At 54.2% G+C, this 23,688-nt stretch overlaps 1 protein-coding gene across 1 annotated transcript; it reads right to left on the bottom strand.

The window, feature by feature from the left end:
* Positions 1–109: 109 nt before the first annotated feature.
* LOC144677828 (serine/threonine-protein kinase D3-like) lies at positions 110–22,077 on the bottom strand (the record flags this gene model as incomplete). The annotated part of the gene is made up of 10 exons (XM_078537835.1): positions 21,802–22,077; positions 7,300–7,441; positions 6,931–7,062; positions 6,502–6,629; positions 5,363–5,558; positions 4,276–4,365; positions 2,885–3,053; positions 2,068–2,191; positions 547–624; positions 110–392 (listed from the first exon to the last, which is right to left on the bottom strand). Coding segments are annotated over exons 1-10 (1,618 nt in total), but the record flags the coding sequence as incomplete, so codon positions are not given.
* Between the last annotated feature and the right edge of the window lie 1,611 nt (positions 22,078–23,688).

Below are 23,688 nucleotides of genomic sequence, written 5' to 3' on the forward strand. Positions count from 1 at the left end.
GAGGGTGGGGTAGAGACGGAGAGAGAGAGAGAGACAGTTAGTCAGTCAATAATTAACTCCATCGTCCCTGCTCTGTAACCGCCCCCCCCCACTCCGCCCAGGTACTCACCCAGCTCCCTGCTGGACCCTGTCTGCATGCGAGGAGTAGGCTGTGGAGCCACAGGCATCAGGGCCTGTCTGATGGCTCTCTCCCAGGTCCGAGCCACACTGGACCCTGGGGCACCTCCCGGCTGGCTGGGGCTCTGACCCTGGGCCGGAGAGTGCAGGTTCTCCCCCACGTAGAGAGCGTCCGAGTCGGTGACCAGCTCGAAACAGTGAGGAGCGCCGTCCGGCGACAGACTGGGCACGTCCTGGGATGACTTCACCAGCAGGATTTCGGAGAGGGGTATTTCCTGCAGGGACAGAGAGAGAGGGGTCACTCTGAACTGAAAGGTGAAGGGACACAGGGCCGGCAGATCAGGACCCTCCTGATTGAGGCTGGGACCTGACCTCGTGCAGCCAGAGACAACTCTGCTCCAATTTAATAAGCCGAGGGGGTCACTGTACCTTATAGAACTTGGTGCCAGACTCATTCTGATAAAGGGTGATACACTTGCTGTCCAGTTGCCAGTAATGTCTCTTCCTCTGTCACGTGACCAAGATCAGAAAACAGATTAGCGAATTCACAGTTAGTGAGTGATCCTTACCCTGAATAAACAGTGACTTTGTACAGTTACACAGTGAGTGATCCTTACCCTGAATAAACAGTGACTCTGTACAGTTACACAGTGAGTGATCCTTACCCTGAATAAACAGTGACTCTGTACAGTTACACAGTGAGTGACCCTTACCCTGAATAAACAGTGACTCTGTACAGTGACACAGTGAGTGACCCTTACCCTGAATAAACAGTGACTCTGTACAGTTACACAGTGAGTGATCCTTACCCTGAATAAACAGTGACTCTGTACAGTTACACAGTGAGTGATCCTTACCCTGAATAAACAGTGACTCTGTACAGTTACACAGTGAGTGACCCTTACCCTGAATAAACAGTGACTCTGTACAGTTACACAGTGAGTGACCCTTACCCTGAATAAACAGTGACTCTGTACAGTTACACAGTGAGTGATCCTTACCCTGAATAAACAGTGACTCTGTACAGTTACACAGTGAGTGATCCTTACCCTGAATAAACAGTGACTCTGTACAGTTACACAGTGAGTGACCCTTACCCTGAATAAACAGTGACTCTGTACAGTTACACAGTGAGTGACCCTTACCCTGCTGAATAAACAGTGACTCTGTACAGTTACACAGTGAGTGATCCTTACCCTGAATAAACAGTGATAATGTGAGTGACCATTAACCTAAACACTGTAAAGTGGTGTGAAACCCTTTCCAAACACGGGTTAGACCCCAGCGGGAGGATCCTGTCCAATTCTGGGCCCCACACTTTAGGAAGGATTTCAAGGTCTCGGAGAGGGTGCGGAGGGAGATTTACTAGAACGTTCCCAGGGATGAGAGACCTCAGTTCATGTGGAGAGGCTGGGATTGTTCTCCTTAGAGCAGAGAAGGTTAAGGGGGAGATTGAATCGAGGCGTTCAAAATCAGGAAGGGTTTGGATCGAGTGAATAAGGAGAAACTGTTCCCAGTGGCAGGAGGGTCGGTAACCAGAGGGACACAGATTGAAGAGAATCGGGAAAAGAGCCAGAGGGGGAGATGAGGGGAATGTTTTTTGACACAGCGAGTTGTTGTGATCTGGAAGGTGCTGCCTGAAAGGGCGGTGGAAGCAGATTCAATAGATACTTTCAAAAGGGGGAATTGGATAAATACTCGAAAAGGAGAAATTTGCAGGACTGTGGGGGAGAGAGAGAGGAGGAGGGGGGACTGATTGGATAGATCTTTCAAAGGGCCAGCACAGGAACGATGGGCTGAATGGCCTCCTCCTGGGCTGTGTTTGCTAAAAATCACGATGTTTTTTTTGACTGCCGTCAGCCTGGTCTCAGTGATGACCCTCAGCACCGCCCCCCCGCCCGCAGTGTAAGTGGTGTTTGGAGCTTTAACAGGGGTGACCCGAGCACTGACCAGAGGGTCCCTCATGCTGTAATGCATCAGCCAGCCTTCCAGTAACACTGTGCTACTCTTCCTCTTGGCGTGTCGCAACGACTGAACCACTCGCATCAGCGGGATGTTGTTGCTGGACCTGGGGCTGAAATATGACAGAGATGGAACAGCAATCAATGATGGCCGGGTGTCGAATCCGGAACATTCCACACACTTCCCGTGCACAGGCCTTCAGGCATCTCGGCGGACCAGTGAGACTTTACAGCCGCCTGTCACAAAGGGAGATCTCCACAGGGTCAGCGCCGAGGGAGAGCCACACTGTCGGAGGGTCAGTGCCGAGGGAGCGCCGCACTGTCGGAGGGTCAGTGCCGAGGGAGCGCCGCACTGTCGGAGGGTCAGTACTGAGGGAGAGCTGCACTGTCGGAGGTGCCATCTTTCAGGATGAGATATTAAACCGAGGCCCCGTCTGCCCTCTCGGGTGGGGGTAAAAGATCCCACGGCCACTATTGGAAGAAGAGCAGGGGGGAGTTCTCCCCGGGGTCCTGGGGCCAATATTTATCCCCCAACCAACATCACTAAAAACAGATGATCTGGGTCATTGTCACATTGCTGTTTGTGGGATCTTGCTGTGCGTAAATGGGCTGCTGAGTTTCCTACATTACAACAGGGACCACACTTCAAAAAAAAAGTCCTTGGTTGTGTGTGAAACACTCTGGGACGTCCCGAGGGGGTGACAGGAGCTGGAGAGATGGGAGCTTCTCCCCCTGAAACCTTGCCCACCGGGAGCCTCTATCTGCCGAGTTCCGGAGATTGTTCATGGAGAACAGGATGAGGTTACCTGATGGGTTCGGAAGATTCCTCTGGTCTCCAATCCGATGGAGAATTGGGATCGGGACTGGGAATATTTTCCGCGTCTTCCGGAGAAGTGGAACCGGAAACCTGGAGTTCCAAATATCTCGCATCCCCTCCGGCAACAGAGTCTCCAACGTCAGAATTCATCCCCTCGGCTAGAAACATAAAGCACAAATCCATCGTCACAGACACACAGGAACAGGAGGAGGCCATTCAGCCCCTCTCCAGCCGGTTACACAGGAACAGGACAAGGCCATTCAGCCCCTCTCCAGCCTGTTACATAGGAACAGGAGGAGGCCATTCAGCCCCTCTCGAGCCTGTTAAACAGGTACAGGAGGAGGCCATTCAGCCCCCTCGAGCCTGTCACACAGGAACAGGAGGAGGCCATTCAGCCCCCTCCTCGAGCCTGTTACACGGGAACAGGAGGAGGCCATTCAGCCCCCTCCTCGAGCCTGTTACACAGGAGGAGGCCATTCAGCCCCCTCCTCGAGCCTGTTACACAGGAACAGGAGGAGGCCATTCAGCCCCCTCCTCGAGCCTATTACACAGGAACAGGAGGAGGCCATTCAGCCCCCTCCTCGAGCCTGTCACACAGGAACAGGAGGAGGCCATTCAGCCCCTCTCAAACCCTGTTACACAGAAACAGGAGGAGGCCATTCAACCCCTCTCGAACCCTGTAACACAGGAACAGGAGGAGGCCATTCAGCACCTCGAGCCTGTTTCATTGGAACGTAAGGAGGCCATTCAGCCCCTCCTCGAGCCTGATACACAGGGACAAGAAAAGGCTATTCAATTAGGTCTGTACTGATCCGTATCTTAACGCCATCCACCCACCTCAGTTCTGTAACCCTTAATCCCCTCACCCAACAAAAATCCATCAATCTCAGTTCTGACAATTACAGTTGACCCCCAACCTCGACAGCTCTTGGAGGGAGAGAGTTCCGGATTCCCACTCCCCTCTGTGTGAGGAGGTGCTTCCTGACATCACCCTGAACGGCCTGGGTCAAATTTTAAGGTTCTGCCCCCTTGTTCTGGACTCCAGCCCCCCACCCCACCAGAGGAAACAGGGTCGATAGAGAGAAACTATCAAATCCTTAAATCATCTTAAACCCCTCGATTAGATTCCCCCCCTTTAACCTTCGACACTCGAGGGAATACCAGCCCAGTCTGTGTGACCCACCCTCGTAATTTAACCCCTTCAGCCCCAGGACCATGCTGGTGAATCTGCGCTGAGCCCCCCTCCAGGGGCAATATCTGCCCCCCTGTAGAGGGGCAGGACCCAGACGGTGTTTTTAAACGTTAGGCCTGTCAGTCCCACGCGGACTCTGTAATGAACAGGACGACCCTTCATTAACCCCAAACGAAAACTTTGCTGACCTTCTCCATTCTCGTTGTTTAAAGATGATTCTCCAAAGCAGTTGTTAGGCACCGAGCCGATGCAGCGCTTGTGGCAATTGAACTTGCAATCTTTTGGAGAGAGAGAGAGAGCGGCAATGGTTCAGGAGCGGGGACTTAGACGCTTTGAAACTCGCTGCTTATAACCGCTAGGCTCTCACACGAGAGGCTGCTGCCCCACTCTCAGTGGGTCAGTGCAGGACACTGGGGCACACACAGCCAGAAAACCCCAGGCTCCATTTCAGGCCCCCGCGCCATGCAGCCCGCATCAGCTAATTTACGCACAGCAAGATCCCACAAGCAGCAATGTGATAATGACCCAGATCATCTGTTTTTTAGTGATGTTGGTTAAGGGGTAAATATTGGCCCCAGGACACCGGGGAGAACTCTCCCCTGCTCTTCTTCCAATAGTGGCCGTGGGATCTTTTACCCCCACCCGAGAGGGCAGACAGGGCCTCGGTTTAATGTCTCATCCTGAAAGACGGCACCTCTGACAGTGCGGCGCTCCCTCAGTACTGACCCTCCGACAGTGCGGCGCTCCCTCGGTACTGACCCTCCGACAGTGCGGCGCTCCCTCAGTACTGGCCCTCCGACAGCGCGGCGCTCCCTCAGCACTGACCCTCCGACAATGCGGCGCTCCCTCAGCACTGACCCTCCGACAGTGCGGCGCTCCCTCAGTACTGACCCTCCGACAGAGCGGCGCTCCCTCAGCACTGACCCTCCGACAGTGCAACGCTCCCTCAGCACTGACCCTCCGACAGTGCGGCGCTCCCTCAGCACTGACCCTCCGACAGTGCGGCGCTCCCTCAGCACTGACCCTCTGACAGTGCGGCGCTCCCTCAGCACTGACCCTCCGAGAGTGCGGCGCTCCCTCAGCACTGACCCTCCGACAGTGCGGCGCTCCCTCAGCACTGACCCTCCGACAGTGCGGCGCTCCCTCAGCACTGACCCTCCGACAGTGCGGCGCTCCCTCAGCACTGACCCTCCCTCAGTACTGACCCTCCGACAGTCCTTATCTCTCTAGAATCTCCATTGCTGCTGAGAGCTGTGTGTTGCTGGGTGACCTTACCTCGGCACTGCATGCCCTGTCGGAACAGCCCCTTCAGGAGGTGTTTACAGTGCTGACAGATGGTTGGTCTGGTGTACGAGTGGATTTGGAACGTGTGGGGGACTTTTACCCTCGACATCTCCCACTCATCCATCCAGATGGGTCGGCCACTGAACGAGGGAGTCCTTCGTCCAGACCGGCCAAGGGGACGATTAGTCTGCGGAGGGAGAAGGTGGGGTGAAGGGTTCAGTCCAACAACAGTCAATCAGATCAAACACACAGGCCCAGTGAGAGTCAGTGTGTGTGGGACCCGTACCCCAGTGAGAGTCAGAGTGTGTGGGACCCGTACCCCAGTGAGAGTCAGTGTGTGTGGGACCCGTACCCCAGTGAGAGTCAGTGTGTGTGGGACCCGTACCCCAGTGAGAGTCAGTGTGTGTGGGACCCGTACCCCAGTGAGAGTCAGTGTGTGTGGGACCCGTACCCCAGTGAGAGTCAGTGTGTGTGGGACCCGTACCCCAGTGAGAGTCAGTGTGTGTGGGACCCGTACCCCAGTGACAGTCAGTGTGTGTGGGACCCGTACCCCAGTGAAAGTCAGTGCGTGTGGGACCCGTACCCCAGTGAGAGTCAGTGCGTGTGGGACCCGAACCCCAGTGAGAGTCAGTGCGTGTGGGACCCGTACCCCAGGGAGAGTCAGTGTGTGTGGGACCCGTACCCCAGTGAGAGTCAGTGTGTGTGGGACCCGTACCCCAGCGAGAGTCAGTGTGTGTGGGACCCGTACCCCAGTGAGAGTCAGTGTGTGTGGGACTTTACCCCAGTGAGAGTCAGTGTGTGTGGGACCCGTACCCCAGTGAGAGTCAGTGTGTGTGGGACCCGTACCCCAGTGAGAGTCAGTGTGTGCGGGACCCGTACCCCAGTGAGAGTCAGTGTGTGTGGGACCCGTACCCCAGTGAGAGTCAGTGTGTGTGGGACCCGTACCCCAGTGAGAGTCAGTGTGTGTGGGACCCGTACCCCAGTGAGAGTCAGTGTGTGTGGGACCCGTACCCCAGTGAGAGTCAGTGTGTGTGGGACCCGTACCCCAGTGAGAGTCAGTGTGTGTGGGAGGGTGTTTGACTATTGGAATGAGATGTCTGTGCTATTGTGTCTCATGCACAGTGACTCACCTCCTCCTGGCTGCCAGTGTTACACAAGGAGTTGTTGCTGGTGCTGGTGGACAGGTTGTGGAGATTCCTCCTCTTGCAGTTGTTGGGAATGTTCAGGGTGCACCTCTTGTGGTAGTTTAGGCCGCAGCCTGCGGAGGAACGGGAGGGGTGGGGACAGAGAGAAAAGCAGGTAGTTAGAATGGCGTGTAGCCTGGGTGAGGGGTAGGAGGTGGGGGGAAGAGGATCTGTCCACATCCACCCGCCCAGAAAGACCAGGGGCCTACTCAACCGCCAACTGTGGGGAGTCTCGGCCTAGCCTACAGGGCTCTCGAATCGAGCTCGATCGGCCTTCGGACAGAGAAGCCAAGCCGACCACCCTGAACGCCGGAGGCCGCGGGAGATCTCGCCGCTTCTGGATAAAATGACCCCCCGCCTGGTTTCTTTTCTTACCATCACACTTCAGGCCCTGTCTCACGATGCCCCACAGCATCTCGCCACAGTAGTTGCAGAAGGCCGGGGTCCGGTAGGAGTGCACGAAGAGCACGTGCGGACGGATGCTGCTCCCTCCGATCGACACGGAGCCTGAGGAGGGGGGCGGGGGTGGGAGAGAGAGAGAGAGAGAGAGGGGGGACACAGCGTTAGCGGTGGAGGGAACACGGGCAGAGGGAAGGCCCGGTTAGCTTGTCCTGCAGGGTCCCCCAGCACGTCACCAGACTCTCCCGAAGCCGCAGGCTCCAGCTGAGGCCTACCTCGGGGTGATTACAGCCACACCACCCACCCCCCCCACCCCCACCCCCACCACCCACTTCCCCCCCTCACCTGCTAAGACGGCCTCGATGAGATCCCCTTCTCGGACGATATCAGTGGACAGGAGTCTCTGGAGGATGTTTTTCGACTCTAGGTTATGTCGGAATAGCAGAATCTGATCTTTGGTCAGGCCGTACAGTCCATTCTCTGGAAACTGAGAGGCAGGGGCACAATCAGGTTAGTTAGAGTCATTGAGAGAGCCCAGCGAGAGACAGACAGGGGGGTGAGCTCCTGTAGAAACCCGCTATTATCATTCCCCATTAGACATCCTTCCGAAACTCCTAAACTGCCCTGTGTTCAGCTTCTGACCGTATATTCACTTCTTCAGCACCTCTCGTCGCCCAACTCCACCCCGTCTCAGCTGATTGGCTGCTGAAGCCCTCACCCATGTCTTCGCTACCTCCACACATGACCATCCCAACGCTCTCCTGGCGACTGTCCCACATTCCACCCTCCGTAAACTTCAGCTCATCCAAAACTCTGCTGCCCCCGTGTCTGAACTCGCACTGAGTCTCTGCAACCTCCTCCAGCTCCTACACCCCTCCCTATCTCTGTAACCTTCTCCAGCCCCTACAACCCTCCCTATCTCTGTAACCTCCTCCAGCCCCTACACCCCTCCCTATCTCTGTAACCTCCTCCAGCCCCTACAACCCTCCCTAACTCTGTAACCTCCTCCAGCCCCTACACTGCTCCCTATCTCTGTAACCTCCTCCAGCCCCTATAACCCTCCCTATCTCTGTAACCTCCTCCAGCCCCTACAACTCTCCCTATCTCTGTAACCTCCACCAGCCCCTACACCCCTCCCTATCTCTGTAACCTCCTCCAGCCCCTACAACCCTCCCTATCTCTGTAACCTCCTCCAGCCCCTACACCCCTCCCTATCTCTGTAACCTCCTCCAGCCCCTACAACCCTCCCTATCTCTCTAACCTCCTCCAGCCCCTACACCCTCCCTCTCTCTGTAACCTCCTCCAGCCCCTACTACCCTCCCTATCTCTGTAACCTCCCCCAGCCTCTACAACCCTCCCTATCTCTGTAACCTTCTCCAGCCCCTACAACCCTCCCTATCTCTGTAACCTCCTCCAGCCCCGACAACCCTCCGAGATCTCTGCGCTCCTCCAATTCTGGCCTCTTGACCATCCCCGGATTCCCATCGCTCCACCATTGGCGGCCGTGCCTTCAGCTGTCTGGGGCCCTGAGCTCTGGAATTCCCTCCCTAAACCTCTCCGCCTCCGTCTCTCTCTCTCTCTGTCTCCTCCTCTAAGACGCTCCTTAAAACCGACCTCTCTGACCGAGCTTTTGGTCACCTGTCCCTAATATCTCCGTATGTGGCTGGGGGTCAGATTCTCTCTGATTGACCTTCCTGTGCAGCACCTCGGGGACGTTTTACTGTGTTTCAGGCCCGTGTTATTGATGAGAGTTATTCTGGGGCCTGCAAATGAGGGAGGGAGGGAAGAAAGGAGGAAACAACCTGATGAGTTGCAAATCCCTCTTATTTGTGGCAGTGCTAAAATTAGCTGCAAGGTTTATTTTGAAGAGTCTGAGAGGTTATTCAGGATATGAGTGTGAGGAACAAATTGACGCCAGGCCACTATTGTATCACAGACACTAAACAAGGCCCTGGGCGGAAAACACATACTTGAGAGTGGGAGGCAATTTCCTTTCCACCATGGAGAGGTGCTTTACGCCAAATAATGATTTTTAACTCTGAACTGAACGTCTAAAAAGACTTTTCAAAACACAGCGGCTAACGGGATTTGAACCCACAACCCAAGATGGCTACGCCCAATTTGCATTACTGTACATCCCACATTCCAATGCACTGACATGGAATCAGCAAAACCCATCAAAGACAATGGGCGGGATTTTCCAGCCCCCCACCCGCCGCCGGGGTCACCCGGTCCCGGCAGAGGTCAAGGGCTTTCAGCTGTGCCGGGGGAGGGGGGGTCCCGGGGAGGGGGGTTCCCGCCACGAGATGGGGGATCAGAAAGTCGCGGCCAATGACTTCATGGGAACTTGAAGGACTCGTATCTCCTGCCTAATGAGCAAAGCATCTATGGCAGTCCCCGGGGTATTCAACTGTCGGAGATGGCGGAGATGGATAAGGCTGATCGCTTCATTGGACAATGGCTCCCTGGCTAGGGTTAGCTTCCAGGGACGAGCTAATCGAGCCCCCCTTGGGAATGCACGACACCGTCTTTTTCTGAATCCCCCTGGCGACTGCAGAAGGAGGGTCCACATGAGAAGCCGGCCCCGGGTTACATTTCCAGCAAGGGGTCCGGGGATGAGCAGCTCAGGGAGCCCGTAGCGTGGGTCCCTCCTGCCCCCTTTGTTTCTCCAGGACTTCGAGACCTGTTTGCTGACTGTGATCATCCAGCGGGGGCTAGCTGGAGGGTCAGTGTGTGTGGGACCCGTACCCCAGTGAGAGTCAGTGTGTGTGGGACCCGTACCCCAGTGAGAGTCAGTGTGTGCGGGACCCGTACCCCAGTGAGAGTCAGTGTGTGCGGGACCCATACCCCAGTGAGAGTCAGTGTGTGTGGGACTCGTACCCCAGTGAGAGTCAGTGTGGGTGGGACCCGTACCCCAGTGAGAGTCAGTGTGTGCGGGACCCGTACCCCAGTGACAGTCAGTGTGTGTGGGACCCGTACCCCAGTGAGAGTCAGTGTGTGTGGGACCCGTACCCCAGTGAGAGTCAGTGTGTGCGGGACCCGTACCCCAGTGAGAGTCAGTGTGTGTGGGACCAGTACCCCAGTGAGAGTCAGTGTGTGTGGGACCCGTACCCCAGTGAGAGTCAGTGTGTGTGGGACCCCTACCCCAGTGAGAGTCAGTGTGTGTGGGACCCGTACCCCAGTGAGAGTCAGTGTGTGTGGGACCCGTATCCCAGTGAGAGTCAGTGTGTGTGGGACCCGTACCCCAGTGAGAGTCAGTGTGTGTGGGACTCGTACCCCAGTGAGAGTCAGTGTGTGTGGGACCCGTACCCCAGTGAGAGTCAGTGTGTGTGGGACCCGTACCCCAGTGAGAGTCAGTGTGTGTGGGACCCGTACCCCAGTGAGAGTCAGTGTGTGTGTGGGACCCGTACCCCAGTGAGAGTCAGTGTGTGTGTGGGACCCGTAACCCAGTGAGAGTCAGTGTGTGTGGGACCCGTACCCCAGTGAGAGTCAGTGTGTGTGGGACCCGTACCCCAGTGAGAGTCAGTGTGTGTGGGACCCGTACCCCAGTGAGAGTCAGTGTGTGTGGGACCCGTACCCCAGTGAGAGTCAGTGTGGTGTGAGAGTGAGTTGGGGAGGTAAAGAGAGGTTAAACTGAAAGGAAGTCTGTGGAGCTGCGAGGTGCCTGCTTGGAGGTGTCTTGGCAGTGAATAGAGTGAGTCAGAAGCGAGCGACTGAGTGAATGGAAAATGCGGGGGTCTCGTGTGGTTCCTGTGGTCACACAATATCCTCCGAGATGTTAGAAGGTCACTGGATATGTTGTTACTCCCGGAGCAGGGGTGTCGGTTTCCAGCTGTCAGAGTGTGTGAAAGGGGCAGCTGAGAGAGGGCTATTGCTGATGGATAATGTGTCGGTGCGGAGGGGAGGGAGGGGGAATTAAACCAGACCTCCAAGACCCTCCACAGCCCCCGCACCGGACCCCCACCACCTGACCGATGAAGCACGCGTCAGGCGAGAGTGGGAAGGGGGGAGAGGCGACGGATATCTGTCGAAAGGGATGTGGTTTCACTGAAGCCCAGCTGACAGAGTGACAAAGGAGGCCATTCAGCCCAACCTCAACAGTCTAGTCCCCTCCCCCGCACCCTCTCCCTCTCTCTCTCTCTCTGCTCTGACATCCCACCCCTGTCTCCAACTCATTCAACCTGACCACTCACCGAAAGAGAGAGAGAGAGAGAGCGGGCGGGAGCTCCTTTCAGACGCTCCTTAAAACCGACCTCTCTGACCTCCCAGCCCCTAAATATCTCCGCAGGCGGCTCGGGGTCAGATTCTGTCCGACTGACCTTCCTGTTGACTGTGCTAAAGGCGCTAGATAAATGCGAGGTGTTGTTGGTGGGAGAGTTCAATGGGTCCAGGAAGATCCCACACGTGTGATTAGCAGATGACTGGGGGCAGGGGGGTGGGGGGTGAGTGTTGACAGGTTCAGGAGAGAGGGCCAGGAGTCACTGCAGGGCAGACACTGTTTCATTGGGAGGCGCTGTTCCCCGTGACAGACTGTGGGCTGTCGCATCTTAAATTAAAGGGATTATTTGGGAGCTTTCCAAGTGTGGGACAGAACGAGGGGCAGAGACCGGTCCGGTGATCCCTCTTGCAAAGCGAGTGTGTGTGTGTGTGTGTGAGTGAGGCTGTCACGGTGGGAGAACAGGGACAAAATCATCTCCCCATCTCCTGTCACCCCCCTCGGGACGTCCCAGAGTCTTTCACAGTCGATGAAGGACTTTTCTTTTTGAAGTGTGGTCACTGTTGTAATGTAGGAAACTCAGCAGCCCATTTGCGCACAGCAAGATCCCACAAACAGCAATGTGATAATGACCCAGATCATCTGTTTTTTTAGTGATGTTGGTTTTGGGATAAATATTGGCCCCAGGACACCGGGGGGAACTCCCCCCTGCTCTTCTTCCAATAGTGGCCGTGGGATCTTTTACCCCCACCCGAGAGGGCAGACGGGGCCTCGGTTTAATGTCTCATCCTGAAAGACGGCACCTCCGACAGTGCGGCGCTCCCTCAGCACTGACCCTCCGACAGTGCGGCTCTCCCTCAGCACTGACCCTCCGACAGTGCGGCGCTCCCTCAGCACTGACCCTCCGACAGTGCGGCGCTCCCTCAGCACTGACCCTCCGACAGCGCGGCGCTCCCTCAGCACTGACCCTCCGACAGCGCGGCGCTCCCTCAGCACTGACCCTCCGACAGAGCGGCGCTCCCTCAGCACTGACCCTCCGACAGCGCGGTGCTCCCTCAGCACTGACCCTCCAACAGAGCGGCGCTCCCTCAGCACTGACCCTCCGACAGTGCGGCGCTCCCTCAGCACTGACCCTCCGACAGTGCGGCGCTCCCTCAGCACTGACCCTCCGACAGTGCGGCGCTCCCTCGGCACTGACACAGGGGGAGAGCTAGCCTGGATTGTGGGCCTCAAACCCACGACATTCGGACTCAAGAGTCAAGAGAAACAGAAAGTTAGAAACAGCAGACTTAAATCCTGGTGCCCCAATTTGGGACCCAGCAATCTGGAATTGTAGCCTTGTCAAGAGACAAAACCTTGTGTTCACAAATCCTTCAGACGGCCTTGAAGAGGAGAGTATTTTAAGGGAGTTATGGTTGAGAGGGCAGGATGTGCAACCTTGCAGACTGTTCAAACTATCTGTGCAAGTTCAGTGCAAGAGTGTCAGTGAATGGGATTAACTGAAGAGTACATCTCTGTGGTCATTACAAGTGAAGGTGCTACTGCACAAAGCGTTACCAAGGAAACCTAACCACAAATTCACAGAGACAGTTTTAACCTTCAGAAATAATGACAACCAATCCAAAACCTTCTTCCTTGCCCTGCCTCTCTCTCTCTCTCTCTCGCTCGTCAACCCCATCCTGAGCGCAAATAAATACTCTCAATCTCACACCAGACAACTCGCATTTATCTCCACACATTTCCACCTGAGCCAGACCGGAGACGGGGGACATCATTGGGACAACATTTTGACACTCGTTCACGGACAGAGATTGGGGACAGGTGACCCAAAACTCGGTCAGAGAGGTCGGTTTTAAGGAGCGTCTTAAAGGGGGAGAGAGAGAGAGAGAGAGAGAGATGGAGAGGTTTAGGGAGGGAGTTCCAGAGCTCAGGGCCCCAGGCAGCTGAAGGCACGGCCGCCAATGGTGGAGCGATGGGGAATCGGGGGATGGTCAAGAGGCCGGAATTGGGGGAGCGCAGAGATCTCGGAGGGTTGTAGGGGCTGGAGGAGGTTACAGAGATAGGGAGGGTTGTAGGGGCTGGAGGAGGTTACAGAGATAGGGAGGGTTGTAGGGGCTGGAGGAGGTTACAGAGATAGGGAGGGTTGTAGGGACTGGAGGAGGTTACAGGGATAGGGAGGGGTGTAGGGGCTGGAGGAGGTTACAGAGATAGGGAGGGTTGGAGGGGCTGGAGGAGGTTACAGAAATAGGGAGGGGGGGTGCGAGAAGGGGATTTGAAAATGAGGATGAGGATTTTAAAATCGTGCGATGGAGAGAGATGAGCTTTCAATTTGGAGGATTACATGGGGGAGACGAAGGACTTCCCTGTCCTACCTTATCCCAGTGGCTGGAGAGGGGTGGGCAGGGTTGGCCCTCACCTGGTTGGGTTCCTTCAACACTCCACTGTTCCCAATGCCGCACTGACATGGAGAGTTCATCCTCTCTACCTGTGGGCAGTGGTGGGGGGGCCTCAGAGCACTGACCCCTGGCAGGGATCAGGTTCCACAGACATACACAACACCCCTTTCATTCACATGTCTAGGCAAGCTATTCGACTGCAGGGGCTTCACTGACCAGCCCAATCTCTGTTCCGCCTGTGACACAGCTGTGTGTGTGTGTGTGTCTGATTTGGGGATGGAGGGGTGTTGGGGGTGGGGTTCAGGGGGTTGGTTGAGTTAAATTATCCCTAATCATTCAAACGTTGGCTTGAGATTTACCCTCCTGTGCAGTGACATGGTTTCCATTAACAAAGAGTCACTATCCAAATAAATATTATTGCTTGTCGCTCTCTCCCTCTCTCTGTCTGTCTGTCTCTCTCTCTCTGTCTGTCTCTCTCTTTCAGTCTCACTGTCCCTTTCTCTCTCCCTCTGTTTGTCTCTGTCTCTCTAACTGTCCCTGGCTCTCCCTCTCCCCGTCCCTCCATAATTTCACCCAGCAGATTTTTACCCTGGGCTGAGGGAACACAATATCCCGGTGGGTGGAAGGCTCCATCAGCACTGACTGCTGTTAAACCAGATAATTCTCTCTTCCATCCCAGTATTCACTCACCCAGCAAGGGCGTTCCAACTAACTACTCCGAGAATCAACACCAACAGCTTGCAATATGATCGTGCTTCTCACATTGTTAAAGGTTCTCAAGGAGCTTATATCAGACAGACTCTGACCCCGAGCCACATACGGAGATATTAGGGACAGGTGACCAAAAGCTCAGTCACTGAGGTCGGTTTTAAGGAGCGTCTTAAAGGAGGAGAGAGAGAGAGAGAGAGAGAGAGACACAGACGGAGAGGTTTAGGGAGGGAATTCCAGAGCTCAGGGACCCCCCAGGCAGCTGAAGGCACGGCCGCCAATGGTGGAGCGATGGGAATCGGGGGATGGTCAAGAGGCTGGAATTGGAGGAGCGCAGAGATCTCGGAGGGTTGTAGGGGCTGGAGGAGGTTACAGAGATAGGGAGGGTTGTAGGGGCTGGAGGAGGTTACAGAGATAGGGAGGGTTGTAGGGGCTGGAGGAGGTTACAGAGATAGGGTGGGTTGTAGGGGCTGGAGGAGGTTACAGGGATAGGGAGGGTTGTAGGGGCTGGAGGAGGCTACAGAGACAGGGAGGGTTGTAGGGGCTGGAGGAGGTTACAGAGATAGGGAGGGGATGAGGAGGGATTTGAACACGAGGATGTGAGTTTTGAAATCGAGGTGTTTCTGGACCGGGAGCCAGTGTGGGTCAGTGTGAGCACAGGGGGTGATGGGTGAAGGGGACTCGGTGTGAGGTCGGACACAGGGGCAACAGAGTTTTGGATGAGCTGAAGTTGAGGCAGTCTGACAGAGAGTTGGGACTGGCCCCAGCAACGAAGAAAACACATGGGTGGGTTAGAAATTGCTCAGGCTGCAGTTGGAGGGAAGTTGCCGAGCGCAGAGTGACCCCCATGATTTACAAAACAGTGGCAGCATCTGGCCACTTCAACAGGAGGCTTTCTGGAACAGTGTGGGGTGCTGCAGGTTATTCTGGAACAGTGTGGGGTGCTGCAGGTTACTCTGGAACAGTGTGGGGTGCTGCAGGTTACTCTGGAACAGTGTGGGGTGCTGCAGGTTACTCTGGAACAGTGTGGGGTGCTGCAGGTTACTCTGGAACAGTGTGGGGTGCTGCAGGTTACTCTGGAACAGTGTGGGGTGCTGCAGGTTACTCTGGAACAGTGTGGGGTGCTGCAGGTTACTCTGGAACAGTGTGGGGTGCTGCAGGTTACTCTGGAACAGTGTGGGGTGCTGCAGGTTACTCTGGAACAGTGTGGGGTGCTGCAGGTTACTCTGGAACAGTGTGGGGTGCTGCAGGTTATTCTGGAACAGTGTGGGGTGCTGCAGGTTACTCTGGAACAGTGTGTGGTGCTGCAGGTTACTCTGGAATGGTGTGGGGTGCTGCAGGTTATTCTGGAACAGTGTGGGGTGCTGCAGGTTATTCTGGAACAGTGTGTGGGGTGCTGCAGGTTACTCTGGAACAGTGTGTGGTGCTGCAGGTTACTCTGGAACAGTGTGGGGTGCTGCAGGTTATTCTGGAACAGTGTGGGGTTCTGCAGGTTATTCTGGAACAGTGTGGGGTGCTGCAGGTTATTCTGGAACAGTGTGTGGGGTGCTGCAGGTTATTCTGGAACAGTGTGTGGGGTGCTGCTGGTTATTCTGGAACAGTGTGTGGGGTGCTGCAGGTTATTCTGGAACAGTGTGTGGGGTGCTGCAGGTTGTTCTGGAACAGTGTGTGGGGTGCTGCAGGTTATTCTGGAACAGTGTGTGGTGCTGCAGGTTACTCTGGAACAGTGTGGGGTGCTGCAGGTTATTCTGGAACAGTGTGTGGTGCTGTAGGTTACTCTGGAACAGTGTGGGGTGCTGCAGGTTATTCTGGAACAGTGTGTGTGGTGCTGGAGGTTGTTCTGGAACAGTGTGGGGTGCTGCAGGTTATTCTGGAACAGTGTGTGGGGTGCTGCAGGTTATTCTGGAACAGTGTGTGGGGTGCTGCAGGTTGTTCTGGAACAGTGTGTGGGGTGCTGCAGGTTATTCTGGAACAGTATGTGGTGCTGCAGGTTACTCTGGAACAGTGTGGGGTGCTGCAGGTTATTCTGGAACAGTGTGTGGTGCTGTAGGTTACTCTGGAACAGTGTGGGGTGCTGCAGGTTATTCTGGAACAGTGTGTGTGGTGCTGGAGGTTATTCTGGAACAGTGTGGGGTGCTGCAGGTTATTCTGGAACAGTGTGTGGTGCTGCAGGTTATTCTGGAACAGTGTGTGGTGCTGTAGGTTACTCTGGAACAGTGTGGGGTGCTGCAGGTTATTCTGGAGCAGTGTGTGGGGTGCTGCAGGTTATTCTGGAACAGTGTGTGGTGCTGCAGGTTACTCTGGAACAGTGTGGGGTGCTGCAGGTTATTCTGGAACAGTGTGTGGTGCTGTAGGTTACTCTGGAACAGTGTGGGGTGCTGCAGGTTATTCTGGAACAGTGTGTGTGGTGCTGGAGGTTGTTCTGGAACAGTGTGGGGTGCTGCAGGTTATTCTGGAACAGTGTGTGGGGTGCTGCAGGTTATTCTGGAACAGTGTGTGGGGTGCTGCTGGTTATTCTGGAACAGTGTGTGGGGTGCTGCAGGTTATTCTGGAACAGTGTGTGGGGTGCTGCAGGTTGTTCTGGAACAGTGTGTGGGGTGCTGCAGGTTATTCTGGAACAGTGTGTGGTGCTGCAGGTTACTCTGGAACAGTGTGGGGTGCTGCAGGTTATTCTGGAACAGTGTGTGGTGCTGTAGGTTACTCTGGAACAGTGTGGGGTGCTGCAGGTTATTCTGGAACAGTGTGTGTGGTGCTGGAGGTTATTCTGGAACAGTGTGGGGTGCTGCAGGTTATTCTGGAACAGTGTGTGGTGCTGCAGGTTATTCTGGAACAGTGTGTGGTGCTGTAGGTTACTCTGGAACAGTGTGGGGTGCTGCAGGTTATTCTGGAGCAGTGTGTGGTGCTGCAGGTTATTCTGGAGCAGTGTGTGGTGCTGCAGGTTATTCTGGAACAGTGTGTGGGGTGCTGCAGGTTATTCTGGAACAGTGTGTGGGGTGCTGCAGGTTGTTCTGGAACAGTGTGTGGGGTGCTGCAGGTTATTCTGGAACAGTGTGTGGGGGTGCTGCAGGTTATTCTGGAACAGTGTGTGGTGCTGCAGGTTACTCTGGAACAGTGTGGGGTGCTGCAGGTTATTCTGGAACAGTGTGTGGTGCTGTAGGTTACTCTGGAACAGTGTGGGGTGCTGCAGGTTATTCTGGAACAGTGTGTGTGGTGCTGGAGGTTATTCTGGAACAGTGTGTGGTGCTGCAGGTTATTCTGGAGCAGTGTGTGGTGCTGCAGGTTATTCTGGAGCAGTGTGTGGTGCTGTAGGTTACTCTGGAACAGTGTGGGGTGCTGCAGGTTATTCTGGAACAGTGTGTGTGGTGCTGGAGGTTATTCTGGAACAGTGTGTGGTGCTGCAGGTTATTCTGGAGCAGTGTGTGGTGCTGCAGGTTATTCTGGAGCAGTGTGTGGTGCTGTAGGTTACTCTGGAACAGTGTGGGGTGCTGCAGGTTATTCTGGAGCAGTGTGTGGTGCTGCAGGTTATTCTGGAGCAGTGTGTGGTGCTGCAGGTTATTCTGGAACAGTGTGGGGTGCTGCAGGTTATTCTGGAGCAGTGTGGGGTGCTGGAGGTTATTCTGGAACAGTGTGGGGTGCTGCAGGTTATTCTGGAACAGTGTGTGGTGCTGCAGGTTACTCTGGAACAGTGTGGGGTGCTGCAGGTTATTCTGGAACAGTGTGGTGTGCTGCAGATTATTAACGTTGCTGATGACTGGGTTAGCGACCGGGTAAGTGAAGGTAAACTCAATTTTAAAAAAAACACACACCTCCTTCTCACAAACAAAACTCACCCACAGATTGGAAAAAAAAAATCATATTTTCATCGTCGTTACTGAGCGCAGGTGGGGGAAATTTACAGAGATGGAAATGTGTCATCTACAGCAAAACATAATTCTTTAGCTGGTATGGAAAAACAGCGTGCAACTCTGTGACTTTGCTGCTCTCTCTGCTGAGGCTTTTGTGGATTGGCTGGCCAGCTAAAAACTGGCTCGGAGCAGCTCTCTCCGCCAACAGCCACTCGTCTTATCACTGAGGAGATCTCGGACAGCAAGAATGGACCCAACTGTGATGACTCCTGTGCTCACGTAGTCCACTAACACTCAGCAGTCTGACTGCTGGAGAGTTGCTTCCACCTCCTGCCCTGCTATCCCTCTGCCAGCTGTCTCTGTCACGCACTCAGTCTGTCACGCACTCTCTCTCTCTGTGGGGTATGTTAGAGAGGACAGTTCTCTGTACTAGGCAGCCCCGACTCAGAGGGTAAAGAACTCGCTTCATCAGGCCTGACAGAGCTTTCACCAGCCACCCCCAGGAGACACAAGCTCGGTCAACCCTCCCGGTAACAGCACTGAGGGAGTGCCGCACTGTCGGAGGGTCAGTGCTGAGGGAGTGCCGCACTGTCGGAGGGTCAGTGCTGAGGGAGTGCCGCACTGTCGGAGGGTCAGTGCTGAGGGAGCGCCGCACTGTCGGAGGGTCAGTGCTGAGGGAGCGCCGCACTGTCGGAGGGTCAGTGCTGAGGGAGCGCCGCACTGTCGGAGGGTCAGTGCTGAGGGAGTGCAGCACTGTCGGAGAGTCAGTGCCGTCTTTCAGGATGAGACATTAAACCGAGGCCCCGTCTGCCCTCTCGGGTGGGGGTAAAAGATCCCACGGCCACTATTGGAAGAAGAGCAGGGGGGAGTTCTCCCCGGTGTCCTGGGGCCAATATTTATCCCTCAACCAACATCACCAAAAACAGATGATCTGGGTCATTGTCACATTGCTGTTTGTGGGATCTTGCTGTACGTAAATTGGCTGCTGAGTTTCCTACATTATAACGGAGGGTTGCCTTTCCCCACAGGTCTCAGGGCTGTCCACGTGCAGAAATCCAATTTTAAGGGGATTTCAGTCTGGCCGGTTAATGAGAACGGACATCCTAAACTGCACTGGGTGGGACATGGGAAACAATCGAGAATGTGAGAAGCAGCGAGGTGGAGAAGGGAAATCAGGGTAGAATACAGGGCAAGATTCTTCTGTGTTTATCAAATCAATCTACTTAACTGTTTCTGTGACAGAGTAAAGCTCCCTCTACACCGTCCCCATCAAACACTCCCAGGACAGGTACAGCACGGGGTTAGATACAGAGTAAAGCTCCCTCTACACCTTCCCCATCAAACACTCCCAGGACAGGTACAGCACGGGGTTAGATACAGAGTAAATCTCCCTCTACACCTTCCCCATCAAACACTCCCAGGACAGGTACAGCACAGGGTTAGATACAGAGTAAATCTCCATCTAAACCGTCCCCATCAAACACTCCCAGGACAGGTACAGCACGGGGTTAGATACAGAGTAAAGCTCCCTCTACACTGTCCCTATCAAACACTCCCAGGACAGGTACAGCACGGGGTTAGATACAGAGTAAAGCTCCCTCTACACTGTCCCCATCAAACTCTCCCAGGACAGGTACAGCACGGGGTTAGATACAGAGTAAATCTCCATCTAAACCGTCCCCATCAAACACTCCCAGGGCAGGTACAGCACGGGGTTAGATACAGAGTAAATCTCCATCTAAACTGTCCCCATCAAACACTCCCAGGACAGGTACAGCACGGGGTTAGATACAGAGTAAAGCTCCCTCTACACTGTCCCCATCAAACACTCCCAGGACAGGTACAGCACGGGGTTCGATACAGAGTAAAGCTCCCTCTACACTGTCCCCATCAAACACTCCCAGGACAGCTACAGCACGGGGTTAGATACAGAGTAAAGCTCCCTCTACACTGGCCCCATCAAACACTCCCAGGAGTGTCTGGCCCCTAAGCTCTGGAATTCCCTCCCTAAAACTCTCCGGCACTGTCTCTCTCTCTCTCCCTTCCTTCCTTTAAGTTGCTCCTTAAAACCGACCTCTTTGACTGAGCTTTTGGTCACCTGTCCCTAATATCTCCTTGTGGGCTTGGGATCCAATTGTGTCTGATTGACGTTCCTGTGATGCACCCTGGGGACGTTTTATTGTGTTATCGGTGCTAGGTAAATGCAATTTATTTGTGTTGTTGTTGGCGAGACCTTGTAAATTTCCAGTGGCAGGGCAGAAATTAAATTGTAGTTGACCTTGGTGAGGAATGAATGTCTTGCTTTCTGCTTTAAATATTTGATACGTTCATTGGTGAAATATTATTCCTGTCAAACTGTTTTCCCAGCCAGTTATGAATATCATTTCTTCATGTACGATATAGAGTGGGGAGAACATGGGAATGATTGGATGGGTCTTTCAAAGAGACAGCACAGGTATGATGTGCCGTGGAATGGGCTGAGGGTAAACCAAAGCTCTGCAGCACCGCCACTGGTGGAAAGGTGTAACTACAGTGTGACGTTTACATAGAAATCTGGACAGGGATTCATAAATTCAGAAAATCTTGACACAGAACAGCGGCAGTAATTGGGACAACGCAAAGGGCTCTGATATATGGCAGATATGTATTTTTGTGCGAGGTAGGTTTAATTATCAGAGGCGTGCGTGCAGGTATGATCTGGAGATAATATCGTGGGGTCAGTCCATTGGAACGAGGGATTAGAAAGGCCAATTCAGAAAATTCCTGACCCAGAATGCCAGGCAGTGAAGCCAGGTCACTGCTGGACTAGCTTGTCCAAGCCAAAAGTGATCATTGAGGTAATAATTGGCCTCAGCACCCTTGTGGACTGGGATGGCTTCTGCCCCCTAACCAGCATTCACGGCTGCTCGTTCCCTGACTCCATCCCCGAGCCTCAACTCGTTGTAAAGTGTGGGGGATATCATTGGACAAGGAGGGGATTGAGATCACCTGCAGTGCTTCCCCCAGTCAAATAGCTTTGCCACCCAAGACACCTCCCCCACCCCCCCATAAGTAAAACAAATTGCTCACAGACGAAACAACGGCTGTTCGGGAAAGAACTGGAGACCCCATGCCCCAGTGAGAGTCAGCACCTTCAGGAGAGGAGGGAGACCCTGTGCCCCAGTGAGAGTCAGCACCTTCAGGAGAGGAGGGGGACCTGTACCCCAGTGAGAGTCAGCACCTTCAGGAGAGGAGGGGGACCCTGTACCCCAGTGAGAGTCAGCACATTCAGGAGAGGAGGGGACCCTGTACCCCAGTGAGAGTCAGTACCTACAGGAGAGGAGGGGGACCCTGTACCCCAGTGAGAGTCAGCACCTTCAGGAGAGGAGGGGGGGACCTTGTATCCCAGTGAGAGTCAGCACTTTTGGGGGGGGTGAGGGGGGGAACATCACTGGGGAGGGACGTGGGAACCAGAGGAGCTCAATCAGCCCCTCCAACCCGGTCCCGCCCCTTATTTTGGGTCGCAGCTTGAACCTTGGGGGAGAAGTGTGAGGCACTACCTAGCCAAAGAGCCCGGAAATTCTGAAGCTGATGGGGAGGGGGGAATTTCCAAGGGGCTGGTCAGGAATAATGACAAAGGGAGTTTCCTTCCTGCCGGTTAACACAGAGACAGACAATAACCAGACAACATAGACCGACTTACCTTTCTCTCAATGAAACCCAGGGCGTGTTTTCTAGCCGCCCGGACAGACCCGTCTTGGAGGGAGGCGCCCTCCCGGCACAAGCCCACCTGCAGGAGGAAGTGGACACCGTCCCGCGGCTCCGGCCAGGGGCTCTGGCCCCCCTGGGAGGGGGCGGCGGCGGGGAGCTGGGCGGCCGAGGGGCGGCTCATGCCCGGGTGCGAGTTCCTGGCGGCGGCGGCGGCCAGGGCGGGCGGGGGAGCCGCTCCCGGGCTCCGGAGGTCAGGGACCGAGGACATTGAGAGACCTCCCGGGAGAGACCCAGTTAAACACTTGAATCAAATAAAATAAAACAAAGGCGAACGATTAAAAACTCGAATAATTGGAGGGGGGAATCAAAGAAAAGTCGGTTTTTTAAATAAAAAATAGTCACATTTCTAAAACTTTTTCAGAAGTTTTCAAACTTCAGCCAGAAGTTTTTCTGAAGTTACCGCCTCAGCCGCTCCAGAGACTGAGGCGCACAGAGAGAGAGAGGAAATTGATATAGAAACCACCCACACCAAAGACACTAACCAGTGCCCAGGTTACAGAGGTTAACTAGCGTTGGACGCATTAACCAGTCCCCCAGGTTGGAGAGGTTAACTGCTGTTGGATACATTAACCAGTCCCCCAGGTTAACTGCTGTCGGATACATTAACCAGTCCCCCAGGTTAACTGCTGTCGGATACATTAACCAGTCCCCCAGGTTAACTGCTGTTGGATACATTAACCAGTCCCCCAGGTTAACTGCTGTCGGATACATTAACCAGTCCCCCAGGTTAACTGCTGTCGGATACATTAACCAGTCCCCCAGGTTAACTGCTGTCGGATACATTAACCAGTCCCCCAGGTTAACTGCTGTCGGATACATTAACCAGTCCCCCAGGTTAACTGCTGTCGGATACATTAACCAGTCCCCCAGGTTAACTGCTGTCGGATACATTAACCAGTCCCCCAGGTTAACTGCTGTCGGATACATTAACCAGTCCCCCAGGTTAACTGCTGTCGGATACATTAACCAGTCCCCCAGGTTAACTGCTGTCGGATACATTAACCAGTTCCCCAGGTTAACTGCTGTTGGATACATTAACCAGTTCCCCAGGTTAGAGAGGTTAACTAGCGTTGGGCACATTAACCAGTCCCCCAGGTTGGAAACTCTTTCGAGTTATCAACAGTCACAGATTGCAACTCTTTCGAGTACAATCACAGTTCTTGGTTTCCGGGAGTGGGACATGAACCCACAACCCTCTGATTCAAAGGCGAGGGTGCTATGAACTGAGCCACAGCTGACACCTCCCCCCAACTCCCCCCAGGTTGGAAAGGTGAACTAATGTTAGACAGATTAACCAGCCCCCCCCCCCCCCCCCCCCCCCCAGATAAAGACATTAACTAGTGATAGGCAGCTAACCAGTCATCAAGTTAGAAATTGTCCGATCCCCAGGTTAGACATGTTATCTCATGTTAGAGATATTAACTAGTCCTCTAATCAGAGATTGGTTAGAGATATTAACCAGTGTTAGTGAGATTAACTAGTCCTCAAATTAGAGAGATTAACCGATACCTAAATTAGAGTGATAAACCAGCCCCCAAAACAGAGAGATTAATTAACAGGTTCCCGGGTTAGAGAGATTAACTAGCCTCAGGACAGAGAGGTTAATTAACCAGTCCCTGGGTTAGAGAGGTTAATTAACCAGTCCCCAGGACAAAGAGATTAATTAACCAGTCCCTGGGTTAGAGAGATTAATTAACCAGTCCCCAGGACAGAGAGATTAATTAACCAGTCCCTGGGTTAGAGAGGTTAATTAACCAGTCCCCAGGACAGAGAGATTAATTAACCTGTCCCTGGGTTAGAGAGGTTAATTAACCAGTCC

This window comes from Cetorhinus maximus, unplaced genomic scaffold (assembly GCF_964194155.1).
Source record: "Cetorhinus maximus unplaced genomic scaffold, sCetMax3.hap1.1 HAP1_SCAFFOLD_3119, whole genome shotgun sequence".
Taxonomy (NCBI): Eukaryota; Metazoa; Chordata; class Chondrichthyes; order Lamniformes; family Cetorhinidae; genus Cetorhinus; species Cetorhinus maximus.